This window comes from Gasterosteus aculeatus, chromosome 16, assembly GCF_964276395.1.
Source record: "Gasterosteus aculeatus chromosome 16, fGasAcu3.hap1.1, whole genome shotgun sequence".
NCBI classification, from domain to species: domain Eukaryota; kingdom Metazoa; phylum Chordata; class Actinopteri; order Perciformes; family Gasterosteidae; genus Gasterosteus; species Gasterosteus aculeatus.
Window position 1 is genome coordinate 7,913,879 of NC_135704.1, and position 22,869 is coordinate 7,936,747.

The following is a 22,869-nucleotide window of genomic DNA, read 5'->3' on the forward strand; positions in this document are numbered from 1 at the left end:
CTTGCCACCAGCCTTTTATTGTGTGACTCGCCGGGAAAATATTAGTGAGTGAGACGGGCTTTACATAACAAGCCCGAGCTCCTGTAGAGAAGTAAAGGTTAAAGCCTGAAAACTCATCATTGTTGATTTAAAAGGAAAACTGGGTCTATTATTATCCTGTGAAACAATTAGCATATGAAAATGAATAACAAAAAAGGACATTAATAATGTTCCAAGATAATAACAAATGGACAAATGATGCAAATTATTCAGAGAGAAACCCATAGAGAGAAGGCTAAGAATGTTAGTGACTGTGTTTTTTAGCTTATTAACCTGAACACTAAAGCCCCGCAGAAGTCTGGGAGCAGTCTATTCCCTGAATAACTATAACGGTAGGAACCGGGTTTTATCAAAAGTGTTCTGATGTTCATTGCGGTTTGGTCAGGACGCCGTTCTATGTGAAATACACGGCACATGTAACGAATTAAACGAGTGGGCCCTCTCCTCCCAGCGTGCGCCCTGCTGACACCGAGTATTTCTATTTAAGTGTTACGCTTGGGAGATGAAATATCTGTCGATTGGGGAGAATATAAAAAAATATCAAGTGGAAAATGTCTCTGTGGGGGCCAGTAAATGCAGTTAGAACGATGGTGACTTCAAAGATGAACTATATCTCCATGATGCTTCACTTCCTGGATCCGTGCTGCAGCGGTACAGGGAGGAAGTTAGGGATTACCTGTGGAATGGGAAGAATCCGAGAGTCCGTAACATTAAGCTATTTACCACCAAAGGGAGAGGAGGACTGGCATCGCCAAATATAGAATACATTATACATATTACTTAAATACTTAAAAGATGCAAACACTGGTCAGGGAGTGACTCACATTCGGACTGGATAGGATAAAGGAAGTCGATTATCTCCACTTTAGATGTAATATACTGACTCAAATACCATCAGAGTCCCCCCACCCGAGGGGGGAAAGGGGGGGGCAACTAAATCCATCACTTCAGCCCTCAGCAGAGATTTGGAGCAAAGTTCATAAAATGCTCAGCCTGCCACAACTAAAAGCTAATCATCTATATGGGGAAATGCTGCAATAAAGAGAGCGAGAAAAACGTATGTTGAAGGGGATGAGACATCAAGAGGTAACCTGTTGCACTTATTACCACATTTACTTAATGTGTCCACATTTGGTTCATTTGGGGTAATGGTAAAAACACACATTCCAGTTATAACATTTGTTTTTGATTAGATTGAATACAAAAATTCAAATTCCTTTGTACAAACTTTGTACACATTCCCTTTACTCGCGTGTACCTCTACTTCATGTCCACTTACCTCACATTTCACACCAAACAGGTGTGATTGCAGCTCTGTGGAATAGCCCCTCAGAAAACAAAACATAACAACCACTGCAGTCCGTTTTTTTCCAGGTCAAAGCACAATAACAACTGCAGTTTTAGTCATTATCTCTGAAATGAATAACATGCCACATGCAGTTCCTCTGGTTAGAAATAATAAGTCACAGTGTATCGCTCTATGAGAGGAAGAATCTACTCCCCACTTGATTTATTGCCTCAGTAAACATAAACATGAGCTTATGGTCTCAATCTCTAGGTGAAAGTATTCTTCAATACAGCATCAGGTTTATTTAATACAGTAAAGGTAAATACAAAGTCAAACAGATCATAAAAGCGGGTTATGTTCTAGGGCGTGTGAATGCTTTATGAATGACAGGTCATTACCATGGTGATGCCTAATAAATGTCTTATCCTAACTCTGGGTGTACTCAGTTCCACTCTAGTTTGTAAACTGGCTGCAGGATACGTCGGTGGATTAAAGACAGATTAACGGAGCTGTTATATGGCTGTGACAGCGGGAACATACCTTGTGTAAGTCGACCGTGTAGGGAGCAGGATCCCAGGCCACCAGGGTCACGTTCTTGTAGATGGAGCTAGTGTTGAATCGATGTTTAGGATTGGCCAAAATCTGTAAAAAGCAGGAGGTCCCAATTTTAAGGGGAGTTGTATTGATGCCTGAAGTCTCGTTGTCATCGTAAGGTCACCGGGATATTTGAAATAGCCAGCGTAGACATGCTGCTACACACATTGTTACCTCTGGACAGAGCCAGACGTCTGGCATCGTCCCGACATGCTAGACCATTGCAAATAGAACAATATCATTCAGAGCTGCTTGAATAGATTAAACCCAGAGATTGTTCAGCTTTTGGTTGATTGATGAGACATTTTCTTAGTTTTGTGCATGGTTAAAATCTTGAGTGCTACATAAGATTTTTGACTAAATTGAGGTGGCAGTTCATTTTTAAGCTGTGACTTTTGCTGGTGATGAGATTGTAGTTTAAGAAACGAGGTTACAATAATTTGTCATGGAAAAAAAAGCCCATTAATAAAACAACAGTCAGTTGGCTGTGACATGAATGATTTATATCTCCAGCATTTGTTTTACATGCGTTTGAGTGAGTGACACAGCCCTCCGAGTTGTACGTGCATCAATAATTCAATATTCTGCACCACGCAAGGCCGGACTCCCGCTCACCTGTGAGTTGATGATGCGGATGGTGGTTTTGCTCCCGACGTCTCGCTCGTATCCCTCCGTCGGCGCTGCGTTGAAGCGCAAGACTGCGTCGTGAGCATCTGAAAGAGAAAACAGGTCCTGGAGGTAATGAACTGACCTTTTAGTGCGCATGGTCCTGCGCAAAACACACACACACACATAAAATACAAAAACCTATTTGGCACCATAGAGTATGACACCAATTTTGTTTTGCCTCCAAGTTCTTTGAAGTTTTACTTCCTCCCACGAAAGGCAGCTCTTCATATCCAGGTGTTGTGCGTGACATTTTTGGATGCTTGTCACAGCCTCACATGAATTCAAACTGGGACAAGCAGCAGAAAAAATGTTCACGGCCTTGATGTGGTCACCGCTGAGTCTCTATTTCGGAGGCAACTTGTAAGAAATAAAGAATAGCTGCGTAAGAAGCCACACTGCGGCTCACAGAAACTTGAACAATAACGCAGTTGTTTGCATGTGAATGACGTCCCAATTATAGCTTGTTCACACACAAAGCTTTGTGTAGTTGGATGAATGCATGTTAGAGACGGATCAATGTGTTTGTGGCAAAAGTCATGATGCCAAAACGCTCACGGCGGCGATGTGAACCATGATCCGAGTATTTACAGCGATGCACGTCAGGCTTACAGACGTAACCAAAGTGCTCTCTAGTGGTTGGCGCCTGAAACTGACAAAACACAACCAATACAAAGAAAACATTCACTTTTCCCTCGATTCTGTGCATATCTTTGCTTGTTAGCAGCAGCGAGCCTCGCAGTTCACACATACACAGACATGAAGTCAGCGTGATGAATGCTCGCAGTAATAATTAGAAACATGCATCGTCCGCCTGAATATTGATCGGTCCATCAGTCGCTTCTCGTGTGTAGATCTGACACCAGAATGGATGATCCTCCAGCTTTTCATCCAATACTCCTTCCTCCATCCCTGCAGACACCTGACTGCCGATTGGTGCTCACAACACGACCGACTGCAAAACACTCAAAACGTGCTCACTGCCTTGACCTCGAGTTTGCCCTCCTGCTGCAATAGAATACAGAGAACACATCGGTTTCCTACAGGGCTCAACCGGACTGATGGATTTTGAAGAAGGGATCATACGTGTTCTATTCTACTGGAAAGAAGAGTGTAAAATAAGACATTTTCATAATTTGTATATGATACACACATATATATATATATATATATATATTTTTACATTTTTGATTATTGTTTAGTTATTTCTCTTTACAAATCTATATGGATGCAGTTTCCACCAATTCAAACTACAGTTGTTTATCAGTTCAACAGTAACCCAACCATGATCAATATCTAATCCTCATCTTGTTTTTGCAATTGACTTGTCTCACCAGTGGAACACATTTGTTCTTGTTGAACTGTGAGAGTTGTTATAATTATGGATAAAATAAAACCGTGGCTTTCTTTAAATCATCAGGAAATGCCAGAAGGTTTGTGACGACTACAGTGCCACAACACCATTACTCATACTCAGTCGTTGAATTGAGTCGGTGTCTGAGATTAAACTCTCCTGCTCTGCTCCTTTGTGGATGTCTGAGGTGATCTTCCTCTGACCTCGTGGAGGATTGCTGCAGTGTGGCGTCGACTCTTAAGAGTTTGTTCTGGCTCTTTGGGGCTCGTCAGATGCCTGATGACAGAGACGTATGCAACTACGTTGCAGTAGATGATGTGTTTTTTTTTCCAGATTTCCTTAAATTAGCTATATGATAAACATGCAGGTCCTTGTTACAATTACAAACCCATTATGTGACTGGGAGACATGCACAGAATTATTTTGGTGCTTTCTAAATAGAGTTTTACGAGTAAGACGTTCTTTTGTATTTACACAAATGTTATTCACTAAAAGCACAAACTATGATCCAAAATAGAGAAAATGACCAATGAGGTAAGTCAAAACTATTGTAACGAGGCTTACACTGGATAGTCATGTGTCTGTTATCTTCTCCAGCCTGTGTGTTTTTTTCCCCTCTGTTGGCCACACGATGGCAGCCACACATCACACAAACCACATAAAACAAACTGAACACTGTGCTGACAATCGAAATGTCAGTCTGCCTCATAAAAAGGGACAGAAAAAGACTGATTGCCACAGTCATCTGTCAGCTTTTTGTCACAATTCACAGCTGCAAAATGTAGGTTTTGATGCAGCGCAGCATTCTGGGGAAGGTCCGCCGGGTGAGAAGAAGCAGATAAGAGGGGGATCGATTGAGTTTGATTTCCTGATGAAGCCGAGCCTGATAATTGATGTAACAAAGTAGAGCTTTTCCAACACGGTCCGGAAGGACTCAGCTCCAGAACAATCAAACATTTGTGAGTTATTTAGTATAAGCAGCTGATCTCTGATCTGAAAACTCTTTTCTCAGGGACTGAATACTATGATGATGACACACTGAACCAATACTCTGACATATAGATGGATGTGTTTGCACTCACAGAATAAATGGCCATGAATTACATTTTTTTATTTGACAACAATCCTATATTCCCATAATGACTCTCTGGATGGCTCACCGGAGGCTTCAAATTGACTATGACAAGGTACACACATGCTGTGCCATGGTGCTAAAAAGGCAAGTGCAGTTCCCCTTTGATTATGTGCACGTGGGTCACATTATTGGACACAAACCAACAAGGAACATGGAGGGAGGGAGATTAACAAACACCTGCAGAGTCCAAGGCCTGCTGCTCAGAGCTGCAGACTGCCTCGTCAAAATTGGCTTCTCAAAATCTAAAACTCAGTAAAATGTTCTTTTTCCTCCAGCACTGAAAGAACCCTGAAATAGCAAAAACAGCTCAATATTCATCAATAAGCCAACCCGCAATCACTTAAAAGGGATTGGCTTCTCTTTTTCGGGCTATGCTGGTGTCTGTGGAACGCTGTCAGTATGCAGATGCATTATGCAATCATATAATATAAGGCATAAAGCCCTTAATAATAAATATTTTGCCTTCTTTGAGCAGCTGAATTCAGAAGAACATGCAAGGACGCTCTATGAAGGAGCCCGATTGGTTACCAGAGGGGGGTTGTGCTTTTTTCTGGTGAGCCATCTGTCACCGAGTTCACACTCTCCACACTTACCAAATAGCTGCCAAAGTCACTAAACCGAGAGCGGACGCATTGAAACACAGGGACATGCACTAGGCACACGCTCAAGCCTCTTTGTGATCTGCTTGACAACTTAATCCGAAAACGCCGCCCCCAAGAATGGAAGAACAGTTTTGCAGGGTGACCTTTAAAATTCAGTCATCATGCATGTATGTGTCTATGTACTGTACGCATGCATGAATAGCAAATATCTGAGCTCCTGGTAGTCTTGTTATACGTGTACAATTGAAGCACTTCAGTTAAAGCAAATAGCAGTTTCAATGAAATTATTCTAATTGAAAATGAATGATACCATCTCTCTATTGATCTTGACTTTTTTTTTTATGACCCCCTTCTTTGTGTCAACACACGCATCCAAATGTCAGGGCATGAAAGTTCCTTCAATTCCAGATGCCCGGAGGGGGAACCCTTTGTTCTTAAGGGAATTTGAGCTATTCATATTTTTTCATATATAAAATGTGCATCAAAAGGAAGTAAACCGTGTTAATCTTGTTTATTTCAGTGACTACATGGTGAAGATCATGCGCCGTCAAGTTTACAAGCAAATTTAGTGCAAAATCTAACCAAATATTAAATAAAAATATTTAATATTTAAGTATATTTTGCAGCCCTCTGATTGAGTGGAAGCTTGGTGCATGGGCATCACGTATTGAACGTAATAATTAAATCCGCCACGCCCTTTTCCACTTGCACTGTTGCATTGGACTTTATCGGATCACTTACTTCTCCATCTCAGCAAGTATTGGAAACTTCTCCCTCTAATTTCCGGCGTTTACACTCGTGAAAATGTGCGCATTCAAATTTCTGGCAGTAACATGTACGCTATTTTAGTAAAGACTTAACAGAGGAGCTGGTCTTGCCGCTTATACGTTTTGTAGCAGCGTGTCACAGGTTATCTTTTCTTGTCGACAGCAGGGTGGGTTTTTTTTTTCACGTCGCTTGCTTCACACAAACCTCTGTGGCCCCCCGCTGCCAACCCCCCAAACCCGTTCTGTCTCTCTCTCTCTCTCCTCCACTCACCGATCTCTTTCCCCAGCCCTGAGCGGAGGATGGCACCGGCCGACGTGACCACGGCGCAGGTCTTGAAGCTGCTGCGGTCCTGCCGTTTGTGCAGTCGCTCCAGGGGACGAGAGGGTACGAGCCGAGCCCAGCCGAGAGAGGAAAAGGGCTGCTCCGACCCGTCCACCGTCCGGAGCCGGGCCTGCTCCTTCATCTGACACAGAAGCTCATTGGCACTCTGGGCGGCCCTGCGGTGCCCCGTGTAGGAAACGCGGTGTTTGTTGGCACTGACGTAGTCCTTCATGGCGCGCTGCAGCCGAGGACTCAGCATGCCGGCGGACACGCGACCCCGCCACAACCGCTGCACCACCGAGCCCGACTCGGAGAAGTAATATTCCTCCAGGTCGGCGGAGTCGTCGCCGACCCTCCTGCCTGCTGGAGTCCTCTTTCGGAGTTCTTCGTCTACATTGTCCCTCTCATCATCTTCTTCCTCCTCCTCTTCCTCCCCGTCACCGCGGTAGCGTGAGGTGCTGATGTGGTTCTCGTACTGGGAAGTCCTCTCGCGACTCTGGATTGAAGGGTCTGAATGAGAGCCCACGTTCTCTGTCCCGAAGGAGGACCAGGCAGCCAGGCTCTGTGGGTCCAGGTAGTCGGGGCGGCTGGTCTCGTGGCTGCCATAAACGGCGTAGTGGGCACTCTTGGGGCTGTGGCTCATGTCCAGGCTGAGCTGTGGCGTCGCTGAGCTGGCAGAGGGCCGCGTCTCTGGCTCCACTCCGGGGTGGGTTGTAGTTAAGGTGGATGCCAGTTCAGGTCGGGGGCCCAAGTTGGCGTGCTGTTGGTGGGAGGCCTGGATAGAGGCAAGGCGCCGGGTGTCTGGGTGCTGGGAGAATAAAGAGCCTACAGACGTCAGGGGCTCGTTCACACGAGCGTCCAGGAAGTAGGAGAGGAGGCCGAGGAAGAGGAGAACCCAGGCCAGCATTCCCAGCAGCACCAGCCTCCGCCACTGCCTCATACTGGACTTCATCGCCTCTCACTCACGTACACGCTTGTTCCACTGGCCCTCCAACGACGACACCCCACGGCCAGTATTTAGCGCAGGTCAGCTGGGACCCTGAGGAGAGGAGAGGTCAAAGTTAGAGCTAAGCGTTGCCCGTGCATGCATGAGGCCGTGTGTGCGCGTGAAACAAAAACACACTTCTCACTAGGATCATAATGTACCTCCTGCTGGCCACAACTGGCTCAACTTGTTTACAGGTTTCTATTAACTGCAATACAATTATTGTGGTTCCATTCCTCAATGGGGGGGGGGGGGGGGGGGGGCAGCGGGGGACAACTAGGCCAGAGGGTGAAGAGACGGTATGAGAAAGAAAATAACTGCAAAGACACTGATGCAATTACTGCGACAAACACACGCACACACCTGAACAAACACACAAGGGGTAGGAGTCAGGCAGGGGGGGGGTGTCAGACAGCAGAGCAGAAGTTTGAGAGGCTCACCACAACGGATGCTTCTATTTCTTCATGACCGTGTGTCATCCAGGATTTGGGAGGACCCTGAGGAGAGGAGAGGTCAAAGTTAGAGTTAAGCGTTGCCCGTGCATGCATGAGGCCGTGTGTGCGCATGAAACAGAAACACACTGCTCACTAGGATCATAATGTACCTCCTGCTGGCCAGAGCTTGGCTCAACTTGTTTAGACGTGTCTTAACTTAGCTCAGTGAAAAACATGCCCTTTTACCACCTGGATATAACAACAGCTGGGCCGACGCACAAAAAGAACCCAGAAGAAGAAAAGCAGGAAATCACACCGCTGCTTAACGACAATTCATTTGCACAGAGAAACGGCTTCTATATGCAGCAGTGCTCAACAGAAGCCCACAGTGGAAATTGGTCCTCAAGTGTGTGTGTTCATTTAGGCATTTTTTGCAGTTTGCCTCACCTGGCGGCAATGAGGATGGGTGCTTCGCAATCGGCAGTGAAACAACATTAAAAGGTGGCGCAGATGGAGAGGCGGGGGTGGAGGACAGAGCCAGTCTTGTCAGGGCTACACAAAGAAACAGAACAAAACGGGAGAAATGGAAATGAGCCACCGGCAGCAAACCGATGACTAAATTACTCTTAGTTAGCAGCAGAAGGCGATGAACAAAGGAGCCTGATGGAATATAAGGCATAGATCTTGTAGAGAGCAAGATTCAATCTAGAAATCTGTTAGGGAGCAAGAGGAGATTGGTTCGAGTGCTTGTGGGTCATTTGCCGTCGGGAGGAGAACTATGAGAAGGAATGAATGAGAAGAAAACAATTGGAAAAATGAGCAGATGAATGTTGAACAGAAGGAACATTTGCTGTCGGGTCAAATCGTTCCATCGGAGCCCAAGGTCACTCTCCAAAACCCAAAGACAACCAGTCGAAAAGAAAAATAGTAAATAATCACATTCTAGGAACTATAAACAGACGTTTCTTTCGTTTTGGTTCACCACTATTTCTTTAACAATGACAGAAGAAATCAATCAACTGATGAAATGTTGTCGATACCGAGGATGGAAAACTTTTTAACTAACAATTTGGGTTTTAAGGTGACGGCTGTCAGTTTACATTAAATACACAGTAATGTTATCAAAATCCTGTAGAACACAATAGATTTTCCATTTTATCGGCCTAAACCCTAAATGCTTTCAAATCGGGTACCCATCCAAGGAAAAAAAATAATCAATTAATCTCCATAGAAATGACTGATGTGTCGAGGATGCTCAGACCAGACGCGATGACAGAGAACCTGGTCACAGGTCGTACAGCTGAAGTACGCGGGGGTTCAGTCCCTGACAGACTGACTTTGTCTGGGAGCGCGGTGTTGTTTTTGGTTACTGCTGTCGTTCCGTTCGATTCAATTATTGCTATTTTTGATGTTGTTTGTTTTCGAACGTGTCTGGACAACTTCTTATAAAGCGCTTTCCGTCACACATGTATGAGCTACGGAGTTGATTTTCCCTTTGTCTGCTAACCAACGCAAAATGTATGATTTATCGCTATTACATAAAGTAAAAAATAAAAAAAGATTACGTTTTTGTCTTCAAAAAAAAAAAAAAAAAGAAGACATTTGGATCATATTGGTGCAGGTTAGAATGATCTGCCTAAGTCTTCTTCTGGAGGGAGAAATTGGATTAGCGATAATATGCGAGCAAGATTAATTCAACTCCAATACGCCTGGAGTCTTTTTTGGAAATATGTACGTGACCAAAATCTAATTTTGACAACAATGACAATGTAAAATACAGTAACAAGAAAGAATATAAATACAGACCAAAATAGTAATACATCTCCCCTTACTGTTATAAAGGTAGGGAACTAAAGACTACCTATCAGCATAAAGCAATACAATCCCCCAGCACCACAACCTACATTCCATTTTGTCATCTGATGCCATTTACCAGGAAGGTGCAATGATAATGATTTATCTATTTTAAAGTGATACCAGAGTCTAAAATAAAGTTCAAAGACAGCTAGGAGCTGATTGGCTGATTGGAAACCACGATTCCATGAGGCAGCAGACACTTCTTCTTCTGTAATGTAACAAAAGCAACTTGAAGAGTGAAAGTATTGTTGCGAAACCTCGACAAGGAAAGCTACCAGACGTCATCTTGGTTGTTTCGCTTCATCAGTGGACGGCGCGCGAGCTACTGTGGGCCAAAACAGTTCACGCTGTTAAACTTTCTCCTTACAGGCTGAACCATCGGCTCCCGGTCACGGACAAACTCACACATGCTAGCAGGGCAACAACCAAACACGCCACTGCACTCTCTGCAAACCCCGATACGCTCACTTGTGTGACCATCCATGTTTGGAAGATAAAGCAAACATTTCCCTGAAAGGTGCATACAAAAAAAATAAAAAATAATAAATGGCCCAGCCAAAAGGAAAGAAGCACGAAATTATGACGTCATCCATGGTTTAATCGACGTGATCGGAGGAAAAGTGACATGAGAGAGGGGAATAAAAGTCAGACTAAACTAACCTTTTAGATTTGTTGTTGATTCTTTGTGAAACCCGTCCTTGTGAGCACAAAAATAAAACATTCCCCGCTGGTTGCTGCTCCGAGACTGCTCTCTCTCTCTCTCTCTCTCTCTCTCTCTTTTTAATGTGCCATTGTGGAAGCTGGAATGATCAACGTGTTTAACGTGTTTAACAGGGTCACAGGTCATGAGATAGTCGCTGACCTCCTGAACTCAGTAGAGGTTTAGCTGCCTGAAAGTACAACTAAATCGATATGGGGCATCTTGCTTTATTATTACTAGCAGTCATCTTTTTTGTCATATTCATTGTGGCTGTAATGACACATTGCTAAACAATTGTTATCCAAATCTCCTTTGTTCAAATGCTGATTCAGCAGTCATTCTTCTTCTTGATTAGTCAACCTCTAATCACCTCCACACATTGCATCATTTTTGGATAAAAAGCTAGAAAAGTTCCAACTATCTCTCAAATCCGCACTATTTCCACAAAGAATGCAGACTCTACAAGTTCTGTTGCGGCTCGGGTGAGTGGAGACAGAACTACAAATTGGCGCACACATACAGACACACACGCGGGTTATTAAATGGCAGGCCCACGCAAAGGCATTACACTTACAATTCCCTCCATGGGGCTTTTAATTTGAAAGGATTGGAGTGGGCCGGTCAAAAGCATTACAGTTGCAAATCTTTCTTTGCTTTTTTATTCTGAAATGGTATGTGGGACAGAGGGAGTGTGTATGGAAGGGACGGAGGGGCAGAAGGGTAAGATGTATGAGAAGAGAAGGCCCGTAAGAAAATCTCCAAACCAGGTGTTTGAGGCTCACTGGCAAACATTTATATACCGGTACCAATACTAATCCTGATACCACCAATCCTACTTTAACACAACTCAAACACACGCAATTGGGGGGAGTCATATCTTTACCGATGGGAGGGTTTTAGTGCAGAGGATGTTGTGAGTTCTCCAAAGCAAATTGGTGGTTTTGGGTTATTCAAAATAAAAGAGAGAGAGAGAGAGAGAAGAGGTGGCTGTAATGGAACGACGCTGAGGGAAGTTCTGATCAAGAAAGTTTAGAATTCCTGCCTAGATTTACTGAGAGGAGTCTTTTGTGAGAAGTTAACAGGGCTTTTGCAAGAGACAACTAGACTGCAACAATAGCAAAGGTCCACAACAACAAAAAACTGACTGACATTTTTAAAAAAAAATTGAAAAATTGAGTAACTCAAATCAAACTTAAAACATGTTTGTCAAACAATTACAAAATAATGATGCCAAAATAAATACAGCTTGAAACAAAGAAGAATTGAAGATGATGAAGGAAGCTCTTTTCCAGGCAGCCAAATAAAACCAGCAGAGTCAAATAGAGCGGCTATATTCATAGATGCGTTTATTCAGAGCCCTGCTGTAACATCCTCAATGTGTCTGGAGTCCAGGCATCAGCAGAGGTCACTGAACTGAACTCCACTACTTGACTGCCAGTGAGGTACTCGGACAAACCCTCGAGGGAATACAGCCGCAGAGCATCTCGCTGAAAATAATTCAGTCCGCCTCCTACGGTGTTCAGGCTGCGGAGGAACCGCGGTGGAGGTGTCATGAATGCTTTAAGCCCTTCCAACCAAGCAGAGGACTCCAAAGAAGCGGTTGTGACTTTGGCCACATGCAGTTTACAGAAGGTGCAAAGGAAACACTGTGAGGTTGGTTCAAAGAAACAGGTTCTCAACGCTTTCCTGTACAATAAAAGTTCATTCACAATGAGTGGGAGGATTCTGACTAGCCTAATAAAAAAATAACCACTGCTATTTAACACATTAAAATAGGGGAACAATAGAATAGTTCTCGATGACTTGAGGTTTTCAGCTCTTCAGAATGATCTGCAGTTCTATTGCCTTGCAGCTTGCCTCAAAAACAAAAAAACACTGATCAAAGACTCCGTATAAAATATTGAAACCACAAGAGTGGACTTGTTCACCACGGGAAAAAGAATGTTTTACTTGAATATTCACCTTGCAGCAGTTCAAGCCTCTACAGACTAATACATCACTGTGAGGTTGAATAAAGGCAACGGGACGACGTCCGATAAGCATTTTCGGACAGACAGACAAATTGTCTGGTCACGAGATATTTGGAATTACAGAATTCCCGATGATTTTGTGAAAAGAATGTGAGATAAATGCAAATAGAGTATGAAGTACAGATTATTAGGGAGACAGATTTAGAAATGCAGTAGAAAATGGTGCCGAGCGCATGAGTCTCCACTACAGGATCCCAGAGCCGCGTTCAAACGGCAGTTGGTTGAATCATTTTTTATCTTTTTAATTGAAGCAGTACGCCTGAGTCGCAGGGTGAAACACTATGAATCAACGCACACCTTGCTTATGCATTACTTTGTAATGGGAATATTGCATTTCCACTGTTTACCTCACAATCACAATGACACATGCACATAATAACAGAGTTATCGTTCCAAACGGTGCGTTTGAAAGCATTTATTTTACATTGCTCTTTGAGATAAACCGTGTTTTAGTTCACTGTGAGGATGAGGCAATCAGGCTTTTCATGACACCGTTATGCAGCTTTGTGTTAAGAAACTCTTAACTGAACCTGCCTCATAAGATGAGACAAAAAAAACGTTCCAAATATCAGTAAGAAAAAACAACAAGAAACCAGAGTATAGCTTTAATTAAATAAAAAATGTTATTCACACACACACAGATATTAATTATTATAATACGGGTAGATGAAATACAGCGTTCTGATTGCTTGAGAGTCACGAGTACATTATTGAGCGATAATTTACAGTTGTTCACATTGACCCGAGCGTTCCGTATCACTGCGCACTCAAAATCCCGATGCTGTTCACACACACGTACGGGGACTATTTTATCTCTAGACTAGTGAAATAAGATACTGTTTGAGGTTTGCCAGCCCTCCGTTCTGCCCAACAACACCCCCGAACTGCTGTGGACGTACAGCCTCTCGTACCTTATTGCTTTAGTAATAGACCGATATTATACATACAGACTAACTGGTATAACATCTTTAGCAGAGGTAGCAGGTATTCTGTGGTCTTGGAGCAGAGCGGTTGTGCGGTTTCCAACAGCATCGAGGTTCAGTCAGGTTTTAGTAGCATGAACTCAAAAGTACAGAAGTGACACAAACACCGACAATGGAGGCGATCTGTCCGATTCATGCTGCGGTCTGAACCATCATTTCAACACAACTTTCTTCTTCTTTTTGAGGTCAGCGCACATTTTGGAGATGTGAAACATTCCACTTTGAATGATTCAATTCCAAGTTCAACTTTGCTGGGTTTGAATACATTTTTAAACAGAGAGGCTGAATATCTGTTTGCAGAGAAGAAGTCATGAATTAATCCCACGGCCTGAGGGCAAGGTGTAAACTGGTGAAGCAGCTGATAAGCATTTCATCTTCCCATCTCAACTGTTACGTATGAGGCCAAAATCACACCAATGTAAATCCCCCATCTGATCAGCATCTAGTTCTTACACAGGTGAGTTGGAGTCAAAGCGAGGCCTTATCTATAAGCCTCAGACCGTGGCGTTCAAACCGATAAAAGAAATTGACGCCTGCAGGAATTCACTTTTCGCAAATGGAGTTCCAGTTACAAAACGGCCATTGATGCAGAGGCACTTATATGGGTATCGATCTCGTACCATTTCTAGGGGCTGCTGTCGTAATGTGAACCGTCCAAACTCAGCCCATGCAAGGCACGGTGTTCCATCGTGCAGCACACACACCGCTTTGATTTCTCAAGTCACATTAAAGATTTCTGTACGGTTGCAGATCAGACGGAGAAAAAAAAAAAAAAAAAAGGCCTGCCGACACCAGCAAAGACCGGCTGAAACTGGGACATCAGAAGCAGCTTGAAGTCAACTGAATTGAGATGCTTTAGCGTCACAAGAAAAGGCATATGCACAGACTGAATGAACAGCACATCTCTCGCTCTCTCTCCTCACTTAATGAAATGGTCCACCCAGCTCTACCCTCAGGAGGCAACGAGGTTATTACAGAAAAGGACATCAGACGTAGCCCTTTGTAATTAAACTGCCAGGGCCCGAGCGCTCCGATGGATCCGCTGCACATCACATCTTGAAACCCCAAAGTGCAGCTGTTAAGAGTAGCCTGTAGATGGAATGGCTACATGCGCCTATATAAGCGAGCAACTCAAAACACGAAGAACCAAAGGCGTGTGTTTCAATCTACGAACAATCCGGTAGAACGGTTTCATCCAACTTTTTCTTTCACTTGTTTGCCATTTATGCTAATGATGAAGCTTAGTTTCCAGACTTACACAGCAGGGAGAGAACAAGACAGGGCTGATGATAAACAGTATCTTTGTTGACATTTACCCTTTGCGTTTTATCTCTGGAAGGGAGAATAATCGCTTTTTACTTTCAAGGTAAAAGCTCACGTTCCAGGGTCAAAGGTCGCCTAATACACCTCGCCGAGCCCTAATCTTACCGCTGCTCCAGCATGATGACATAATGAAAGGCTTCCTCCTCACGTCCACTGCTTACCTTCTTTCCTTCCACCAAATCTTCCGTATTTTATAACCTACATTTAACTGTGTTGCCGGGCGTGCAGGCACAGCTCCACTGACGGATGCCCATGTGTGTTTGCTCTAAAGTCCGTTATTAACGTTATGCTGTACCCCCAAGACCAGAATTTTGATATATATGTGTATACATGTGTGTGTGTGGATACAGGAGTGCGGCTCTGCCTGCCAGTCTTTATGTTGAAATATGGCTTACTACCTGCAGTAGATCTACATGGCTCCTTGCCGCTGGCACCTGGCATGTGGAGCCGAGAACACACGGCAGGCAACACGGCTCATTCCAGCCATCCAACCGCCTGCCAATCACATGCACCAGAGCACGCAATCATCTGGCTGCACATAGTGCAGGAGGCACGCTGCAAAGATGAGCACGGGAATGTTTTGAAATCGTACAGCACACACTTTAGCAACAAATCCAATGAAGCGGACGGGAGGTTCAAGGGCAACACCTGCAACACAACAGGCAGTATAACATAACGTTCAAGCTAAAAAAAAAAAAAAAGAAAAGACAAAATAAGAAAAAAATATCGATCTCATAAGTCATCAGTATGTCCGTCAAATTGGCAGGATGCTTTCTTTTGTTCCCCAGCTAGTTGCTAACTGTGTATGTCTGCAGTTTTGGTGCAGGAAGTGTACAGGAAGTAACCGCAGCCAGATAGTAACTAGGAAGGTGAGATCAGCAAGAGAGAAGCAACGGAAAAACAGACGGCTCCTCACTAGAAGAGAGCGCTTTTAAATGACGCCGTGTCAACCATTGTTGATACGAAAAAGGTCATCAGGGCAGTTTCAAGATTGTTTCTTAAAGCAAATACGTCTTTGTCCGGGTGCATCTGAGCTTTATTGCAGCTTCAGGAGTCGCACACCGGCCAATCACGACTGCCACAAGCAAGCTTCTCAGCACCGCGTCAACAGACCGTTTCTCTCCTCGGCAGCTCTGCCTCCAAGGTAAAGCAGAAAACATATACATGAATCATGAGGCAGGGCTTCATGTGGTTGTAATACCAGCAAGGTCATTACTTTACATTACATGTCATTTAGCTGACGCTTTTATCCAAAGCGACTTACAATAAGTGCATTTAATCATAGGGATACAAACTCAGAAGAGCAAGAAAGTGCAATTTCCTCAAATAAGCCAATTTACAATTTGCTATAGCTAAGTGGCATTATAAGTACAATTTAAGTGCTACAATTTGTTAGTCTTTTAGTGGAGGTAGAGTCTGAAGAGGTGTGTCTTTGATGTGAAGGCTCTCTGTGGTGTCTTTAGAGAGCAAGGACAGCAAAGAGTCGTGATCTAGTCGAGTGTTTTGCTCTCGGTGAGGGAGGAACAAGCAGTTTTGCAGATGCTCAGAGGTCAGAGCACAAAGTACTAACTCCATTACAGTCTGATCCTGCTGATGCAGATTAGGTCTGTCCCTTCTCATGCCGCCCTCCTGTAACTGCAGCGCCGATCATATCAGCACAGCGAAAAATGTCTATTTCTGCAACCGTGTGGTGAGACCGCGATTAATCTTCCTCTAAAGAAGCGGCTGCACCAAATATTGGCCAAGAGGTGCGATGAGGCAGAAGTCGCTCTCTTTCTCACACACCCACACCCACACACACCCACACCCCCACACCCACACACACACACACACACACACACCCGTCACAGCCCATCTGCTGTACAGAATTCACACCTGATCCCTAAATCGGAGAGACGATACGACAGGGTCTGCGCGCACACAATGAGTCTACATTCTGTAGACGGCAAACATCCACAACACTGAGCCGACACCTGGACACACTAACACACATACACCTGGACAAGATCTCTGCGCCACCAATTAGCCTCCCTCTCTCTCCATCGGAGCGCCGTGTGAAGCGCCGTGTAATTACAAGGGCAAAGGACGCGTTTCATTGCAACGTAGAAAAAAATAAATAAAAGATAATAACGTCCGAATGAGCAAGAGAAAGTCTTCAGCCATCAGACACCGACTGGCCGCTCAACGTAAGACGGAGGCGGACTTAAAAGCTTGAATCCAACAACACAGTTCTTACTGTAAAAGCACTTTGCGAGTCACACAAGTGACGTACGGACATCTGACAAAATCACAAGGGCCGGGAGGAGTTGAATCACCCGGACCTCCTCAGCACATCCTCTGAGAAATCGCTTAAGACAGCAGTTTTCTGATGACAGGCTTTTCACGGCGCGCAGAGCCCTCCCCAACACAGCGAGGTCCTAGGTTAGAAATGCAGCTGGACGCCTCACCTCACGGCCCATAAATACAGCTGGGAGCGCTGACGCCCACGGCGGCCCAGCGTTTAGTTCAGTGGACGTCCACCCGAAGGCCATTTCACTCTGCTCCCGTTCTCTTTTTGTGACGACTGGATGTACATCACAATGCGCGACTGGTCACCCTCTTAAAACCTGCGTCGACCCTCATCCATGTCAGAACTAGGGATGAATTCAGAGGAGTTCAAACTCTCTGCTGTTGCTCCGAGACCTTAAACCAGCAACGTCAGTCGGGTCCAGCCACAAAGTAAGAGCAGATCTCACATATGCTCATGATTCAAAAAACAGATGCGGACAGGATTTGTTCATATCGGTGTTATTTACGGAGAAAATCCTGCCCGTAGAACAAGTCCACTAATCTACAGCACTACAGCCATCTTCATACAGTCTAACCCCCATAATCTGCCTCAACACTTGGACACTTCTGAACACAGACTGAGATTAGCAGCCTATCAGAGATTTACAGAGCAGCACATGAAAGCTGCGCCACAATAAGCTGCTCAAACCTTCCCAGGTCGTTTTAGAGGAGGAGCCCGACGTCTCACAGAAACCAGTCCTCTCAGGAAGTCAACCAACTCGTGAAGACGGCTAACGATCCCGGACGCCCACGTGCGTCTCATGAAAGAGTCCCGTCGTCCTCCTCTCAGCCGGTCCTGATGAGCTCAGGTGACTGCTGCTGGTTAACTGAAGTTACACCTCCACCTTCCCGGAGTGGCCTGCTCGTCCACTCCTTTGTGCGCAATCTCCACATCAACAGCCTTGAACACATAAAAAGGAAAACGACCTGTAGCTTTGGACGGTTACGAAGACAATTTTAAGAGTAACTAAAAAGCAGAAGTGAAAGCCTCATGAGGAGTTGAGGGAAGCTGAACTCTGAGATGAGGAAATAATATTTGGAATTTAAAAACTAGCATAAAAGCCAGATATTTTCCTTCATAGCAAAAGCCAAGTAATGATAATATGCTGGATGTGAAAGGGGGTTTGCTGAAATCTACCACATCAATTTAGGCGACAAAGGGTGGCAATGGGTCAATAGTAAAAACAATCTTTAATGCTCATTATCCCCCATTTGGTTTCCATCAATATAAATTATTAACAGACCTTCAAACCTTTTAATTTTTAAACCTTTTAATTTGAAGTTGACCATTTCTGACCTCATTCTTACGACAGACAACATCCTCTCGTGGTTGAATCATTGAGTTTTCTGTGCAGCCTCACAGCTGCAGTGTTTTCCAATTGAAAAGCTGCTTCACTCTGAGATGAACACTTTGCACATCGGTCTTTTAGACAGAACTTCTGTGGACATTATAGAAATGTGCTCATGGAGCATAAAACTGCTTCCTTTTCTGTTCTGGAATCGGATGTCCCGCTTCCCCTCAACGCTGTACAGTCAGTCACACACTCACCCTATAAACACTAAGATTATACATTCCAGGGGCTTCTGCTTTGCTCCGTATTAATTGAACTAATGTGAACATTAAAATTAAATCAGTACGCCTCACTGGGATTTGTGTTACGCTCCATCAGATTGAGCAGACCTCCTACTGCACACTATTCCACATAACTCACCTCTCATCAGAGCAGTCAATCTTTGATTAGTTACTTCTGTTACTGGGTCATCGCTGGCAGCAATTATGCATTTCATCAATAGGTATTTTTAGAACAGCGGCAAGTCCTCGCCGCTATTTTGTGGCTGAACTGACAGCGCTTAGCTCGAAGAGACGGTAGCGTTTTGGGGAAGAAACTACTCACTTTTGTATAATATTTTACCTGCGTCTCTTAAAAGATGACTTGTGTTTTTTTTCCTGTTAGGAGCTCAGCAAACATTACCCAACTAATATTTTCTTACACAAACGCAACGCTGTTGGTTGTCATGGTGACAACAGCATTACACATTGTTTCTCCCCACAAAGCGGGCAGCGGAGGCCAATTCAGTGTACAAGTCTGCTCATATGGAGGTCAGCCAAATAAATGAATGCAACCACCCTATAAATATGGGTGGGAACAAATCTTGTTCTCTTTGCTTTTTGGGACGATAGTGAACACCACAAGTGGAAAACAAGGGAACGCGGACGCGGAAAATGGCCGCAGGGCTGCAGTTTGGTGGTTTGTCATTGTAGAATAAAAGTGGCACATGTACATAGAAAGCTGCTCTCCTACTCACCTGTACTCTGCCTGCACACACAGAGAGTGTAATTACATTGTGTTTGCGTAACGGCAAATCTGTTGGGTTTGTGGGCCTTGGCTAAACATTAGCATATTCATTCATTCATCCTGAGGGAGTGGGTGGTGACATGTATAGTTCACTCCCTAGCAAAGAAAAGGATAAATAATTTAACTTTAGTTTTATATAATGTGTCATTCCAGCTGCACACCCAAAAGATTAAAAAAATTTCGAGGTCACACACACACACACACACACACACTTCTTGAGCGGCCGCACACACAAACAACACACCACACAACACTTTTCTGATGCAATGTCACTATAACCTGGAGAGGCTTTTCCCCCTCGTTTCGCAGCACAGGGACAAATTATAAATTACCCTCAATCATGTGATGTGAAGGTGAATGCGGAACATTTGGGTCACTGCCAGTGTTCAATTCAAAGCACTGAGGTGTTTTTCGTTCTTTTTTGATTGGTCAGAAAGGAAATTGCTTCGGATCAAAACCTACATGAGGAGCGAAGCACTGCAGCTGTGGATGTGGAAGGGCAGTCATGTGGAACCATGTGAAACACATTGGCACTCCTAAAATGAACTTTTTGTTGCCTGAACAACAGCAGCAGGCTTGTTCTATCATGACCCCAGAATGGCACAGACCAATAAATGCATGATCAACAATGAACGCCATAACAGGATGCAGCGGGTTGGAATGACACATTTAGTCATTAACATGACATTCAGGTGACTTTCTGTGGACGGCTGCTGATGTCGAATGGACTGCGTGAAGCTGTTAAACAAAAGCTAAAAGTACCGAGGTAACAAGTAACCAGCTCCTCAATGAGTCCAGGGCCTGTTCTCACGCTCAGCGTGGAGAACCACGATTTTCTTGCATCACTCAATGGCACCATCCAGATGAGCGGTTGGCACACACACGCACACAAACTCTGCAGCATGCGTTCATTTTGCATCCGAATGTCAATGAAGCCAATCGGTAGTGTGCAGCCCAAAGAGCCGAGGTGTTGTTGAACGAGCTTCCCGTGGTGATGATCCCCGGCCGTGCTGCTGGTAAAGTCACCCACACAAAGGATTCCCTCGAACACATTTCATCCGCGGGGCTCGATCCGAAGACAAATCCCCAAACATGCAACCGTTTTGGGGGTTGTTGTTTTTTTTTCCCCCCCTGGCAAACATCGTGCACGCACATCCTTCCCCACCGCGCGGCTCCGTCTCCTGCACGAAACGCGGGTCCGTGCGTGCGCGTGTGGAAACGCCGCCGTGGAGCGAAACAAAGCTTTTACCTCAAAAGCCGCGTCGGTCCTCGCCGGATGCCGCCGCCGCCGTCCGGCGGTCCAGTTCGGTCCAGCTCGGCTCGTTGCAGCACGGCGGGCGCGCGGGTCGGCTCGCCTCTGCCCTCCCGATCACGCAGGAGACATCCACTACTGCGCCGGGCAGAGCCGAGGGGCGGTGTGTGGTCTGTCACCCTCGCTCGATGGCCTCTTTCCTCGCATCCGACATCCACTCGGGGGGGAGGAGGCGGAGGAGAGGGGGCGGGGGGGGGGGGGGGGGGGGGGGCGGAGTCAGACGGCACTGGTTTTCCTGTTGGCCTTGAAGGGAAGGAAAGGAGGGGAGGGGAGAGGGAGCGAAGAAGGTGAGGAAGGAAAGGTAGACGGTGGGATTGAATTTGATACGCAGCGGGCACGCGGGAAACGGGAAGGACGGCATATTTATTTATGTATTATTATGAATGCTTGATAAGTGGCCAGCAGGTCTGTGGCATTGGGTGAGGAGAAAGGAACGTCTAAGGGAAACAGGCTACTTGCGGTCTTATGTGCAAAATGGGGCAATTCTAACAACCTTTGGAGAAATGTAATAAAAGCAATTACTTTAACATTATAATTTGTTTTTTTATTATTTATCTTGCAACACCCTTTGACTGATCCGGTGACCCCTGCAGAGAAGCTGGCCAGGGTCAAGAACTGCTACTTAACTGATGAGCAAAATAGGGAATCTGAACAATTTGAAGGATTCACTGTCCCAACCGTCAAGTAAATAAATAAAGTCAGGGGTAAATTTGTGTTTAATTTTGTTTCCCCCAGACCTTGGGTCAATGCAGGTGATGGTTTTGTTTTTTTGAAGCATTTATGCTAAGCTAACCAGTTCTGCCAGCTGTAGGTTACAATTTCTTTTCATAAGAAAGTAAATTGGTAGCCCCATTAGATGTTGATCTTAGTGCACAAAAAATGGAAATCGTTGATTTTTTTGATGACAACTGAGACCATGTGTGGTAATAAAGATGAATATTATGTGTCAAAGTGTGTGTGAGATAGCACAAGTATGAATTAGTTGTAACCCAAAAGTGATTTCTCATTGAGGTGGTGTGTATGCGCCACAGTAGTTGACAACTCAAATCAAATCAATTTAAAATACAATTTATTCCACTCAAAAACAGTCCAACTCAATATGAAAACAATGTCTAAAAGTAGTCTGAGATTTTGCAATACTGTAAAACCCCAGTAAAAGATGCATCTCCATTTAAAAAGACAAAATTAAAAAAGACGCCACATTGGGCCAGCACAGACAAAGCGAACGTGGCTAATCATGCCACCAGGACAATTTGTTTACCAATGTATTTAAAAGTCAAATGACAGACGGATTTCTAAAAGCTTTTTAAAACCACTGGTCCCAATTCTTTGGTCACTGTCCTCCTGTGCTGCTCCAACTGCGGCACCCCCCTGCGTCACACCAGGCTCTTTAAAGAGACGGAGTGGCTCACCTGCCGTCAATTCCGGGACGCACCTGTTGACCCTAATGAGACGCACCATTAAACAGAACAAATAAAACCGCGTTTGCAATAATACACACACAGATATTCAAAACATGCAAACAATAAAAATGAATAATAAAAATGGAAGCAAAAGCATACAGACACAAAAATCTAAAAATTACTGTATAATTAAAAGAAAGTGGTGTCTAACGGTTACATAGTTTGTTCTAGATTAATTTATTCATTTGGGCTTCATCAGATGCAGGCACTTCTCGCTGTATGCTGCAATTACTGCTGCACAGCCAAATGTGCCAATGCATAATAAATCACAACACTAAGAGATCTAACCAGCTGTCCGTGAACCGTAAGAACGACCGGAAAATAAACATG

At 44.5% G+C, this 22,869-nt stretch overlaps 1 protein-coding gene across 7 annotated transcripts in view; it reads right to left on the reverse strand.

Moving 5' to 3' along the window:
- Window positions 1-21,264, reverse strand: part of st6gal2a (ST6 beta-galactosamide alpha-2,6-sialyltranferase 2a) — a 33,412-nt gene extending 12,148 nt beyond the window's left edge. The window contains exons 1-6 of one of the 7 annotated variants that reach the window (XM_040200579.2): window positions 21,014-21,242; window positions 8,634-8,738; window positions 8,193-8,249; window positions 6,717-7,806; window positions 2,537-2,634; window positions 1,868-1,969 (exon numbers count right to left, since the gene is read on the reverse strand). In XM_040200579.2, coding sequence (XP_040056513.2) covers window positions 1,868-1,969; window positions 2,537-2,634; window positions 6,717-7,719 — 1,203 coding nt within the window. In that variant the 5' untranslated portion in view covers window positions 7,720-7,806; window positions 8,193-8,249; window positions 8,634-8,738; window positions 21,014-21,242. 7 annotated transcript variants of the gene reach the window in all.
- Window positions 21,265-22,869: the final 1,605 nt, after the last annotated feature.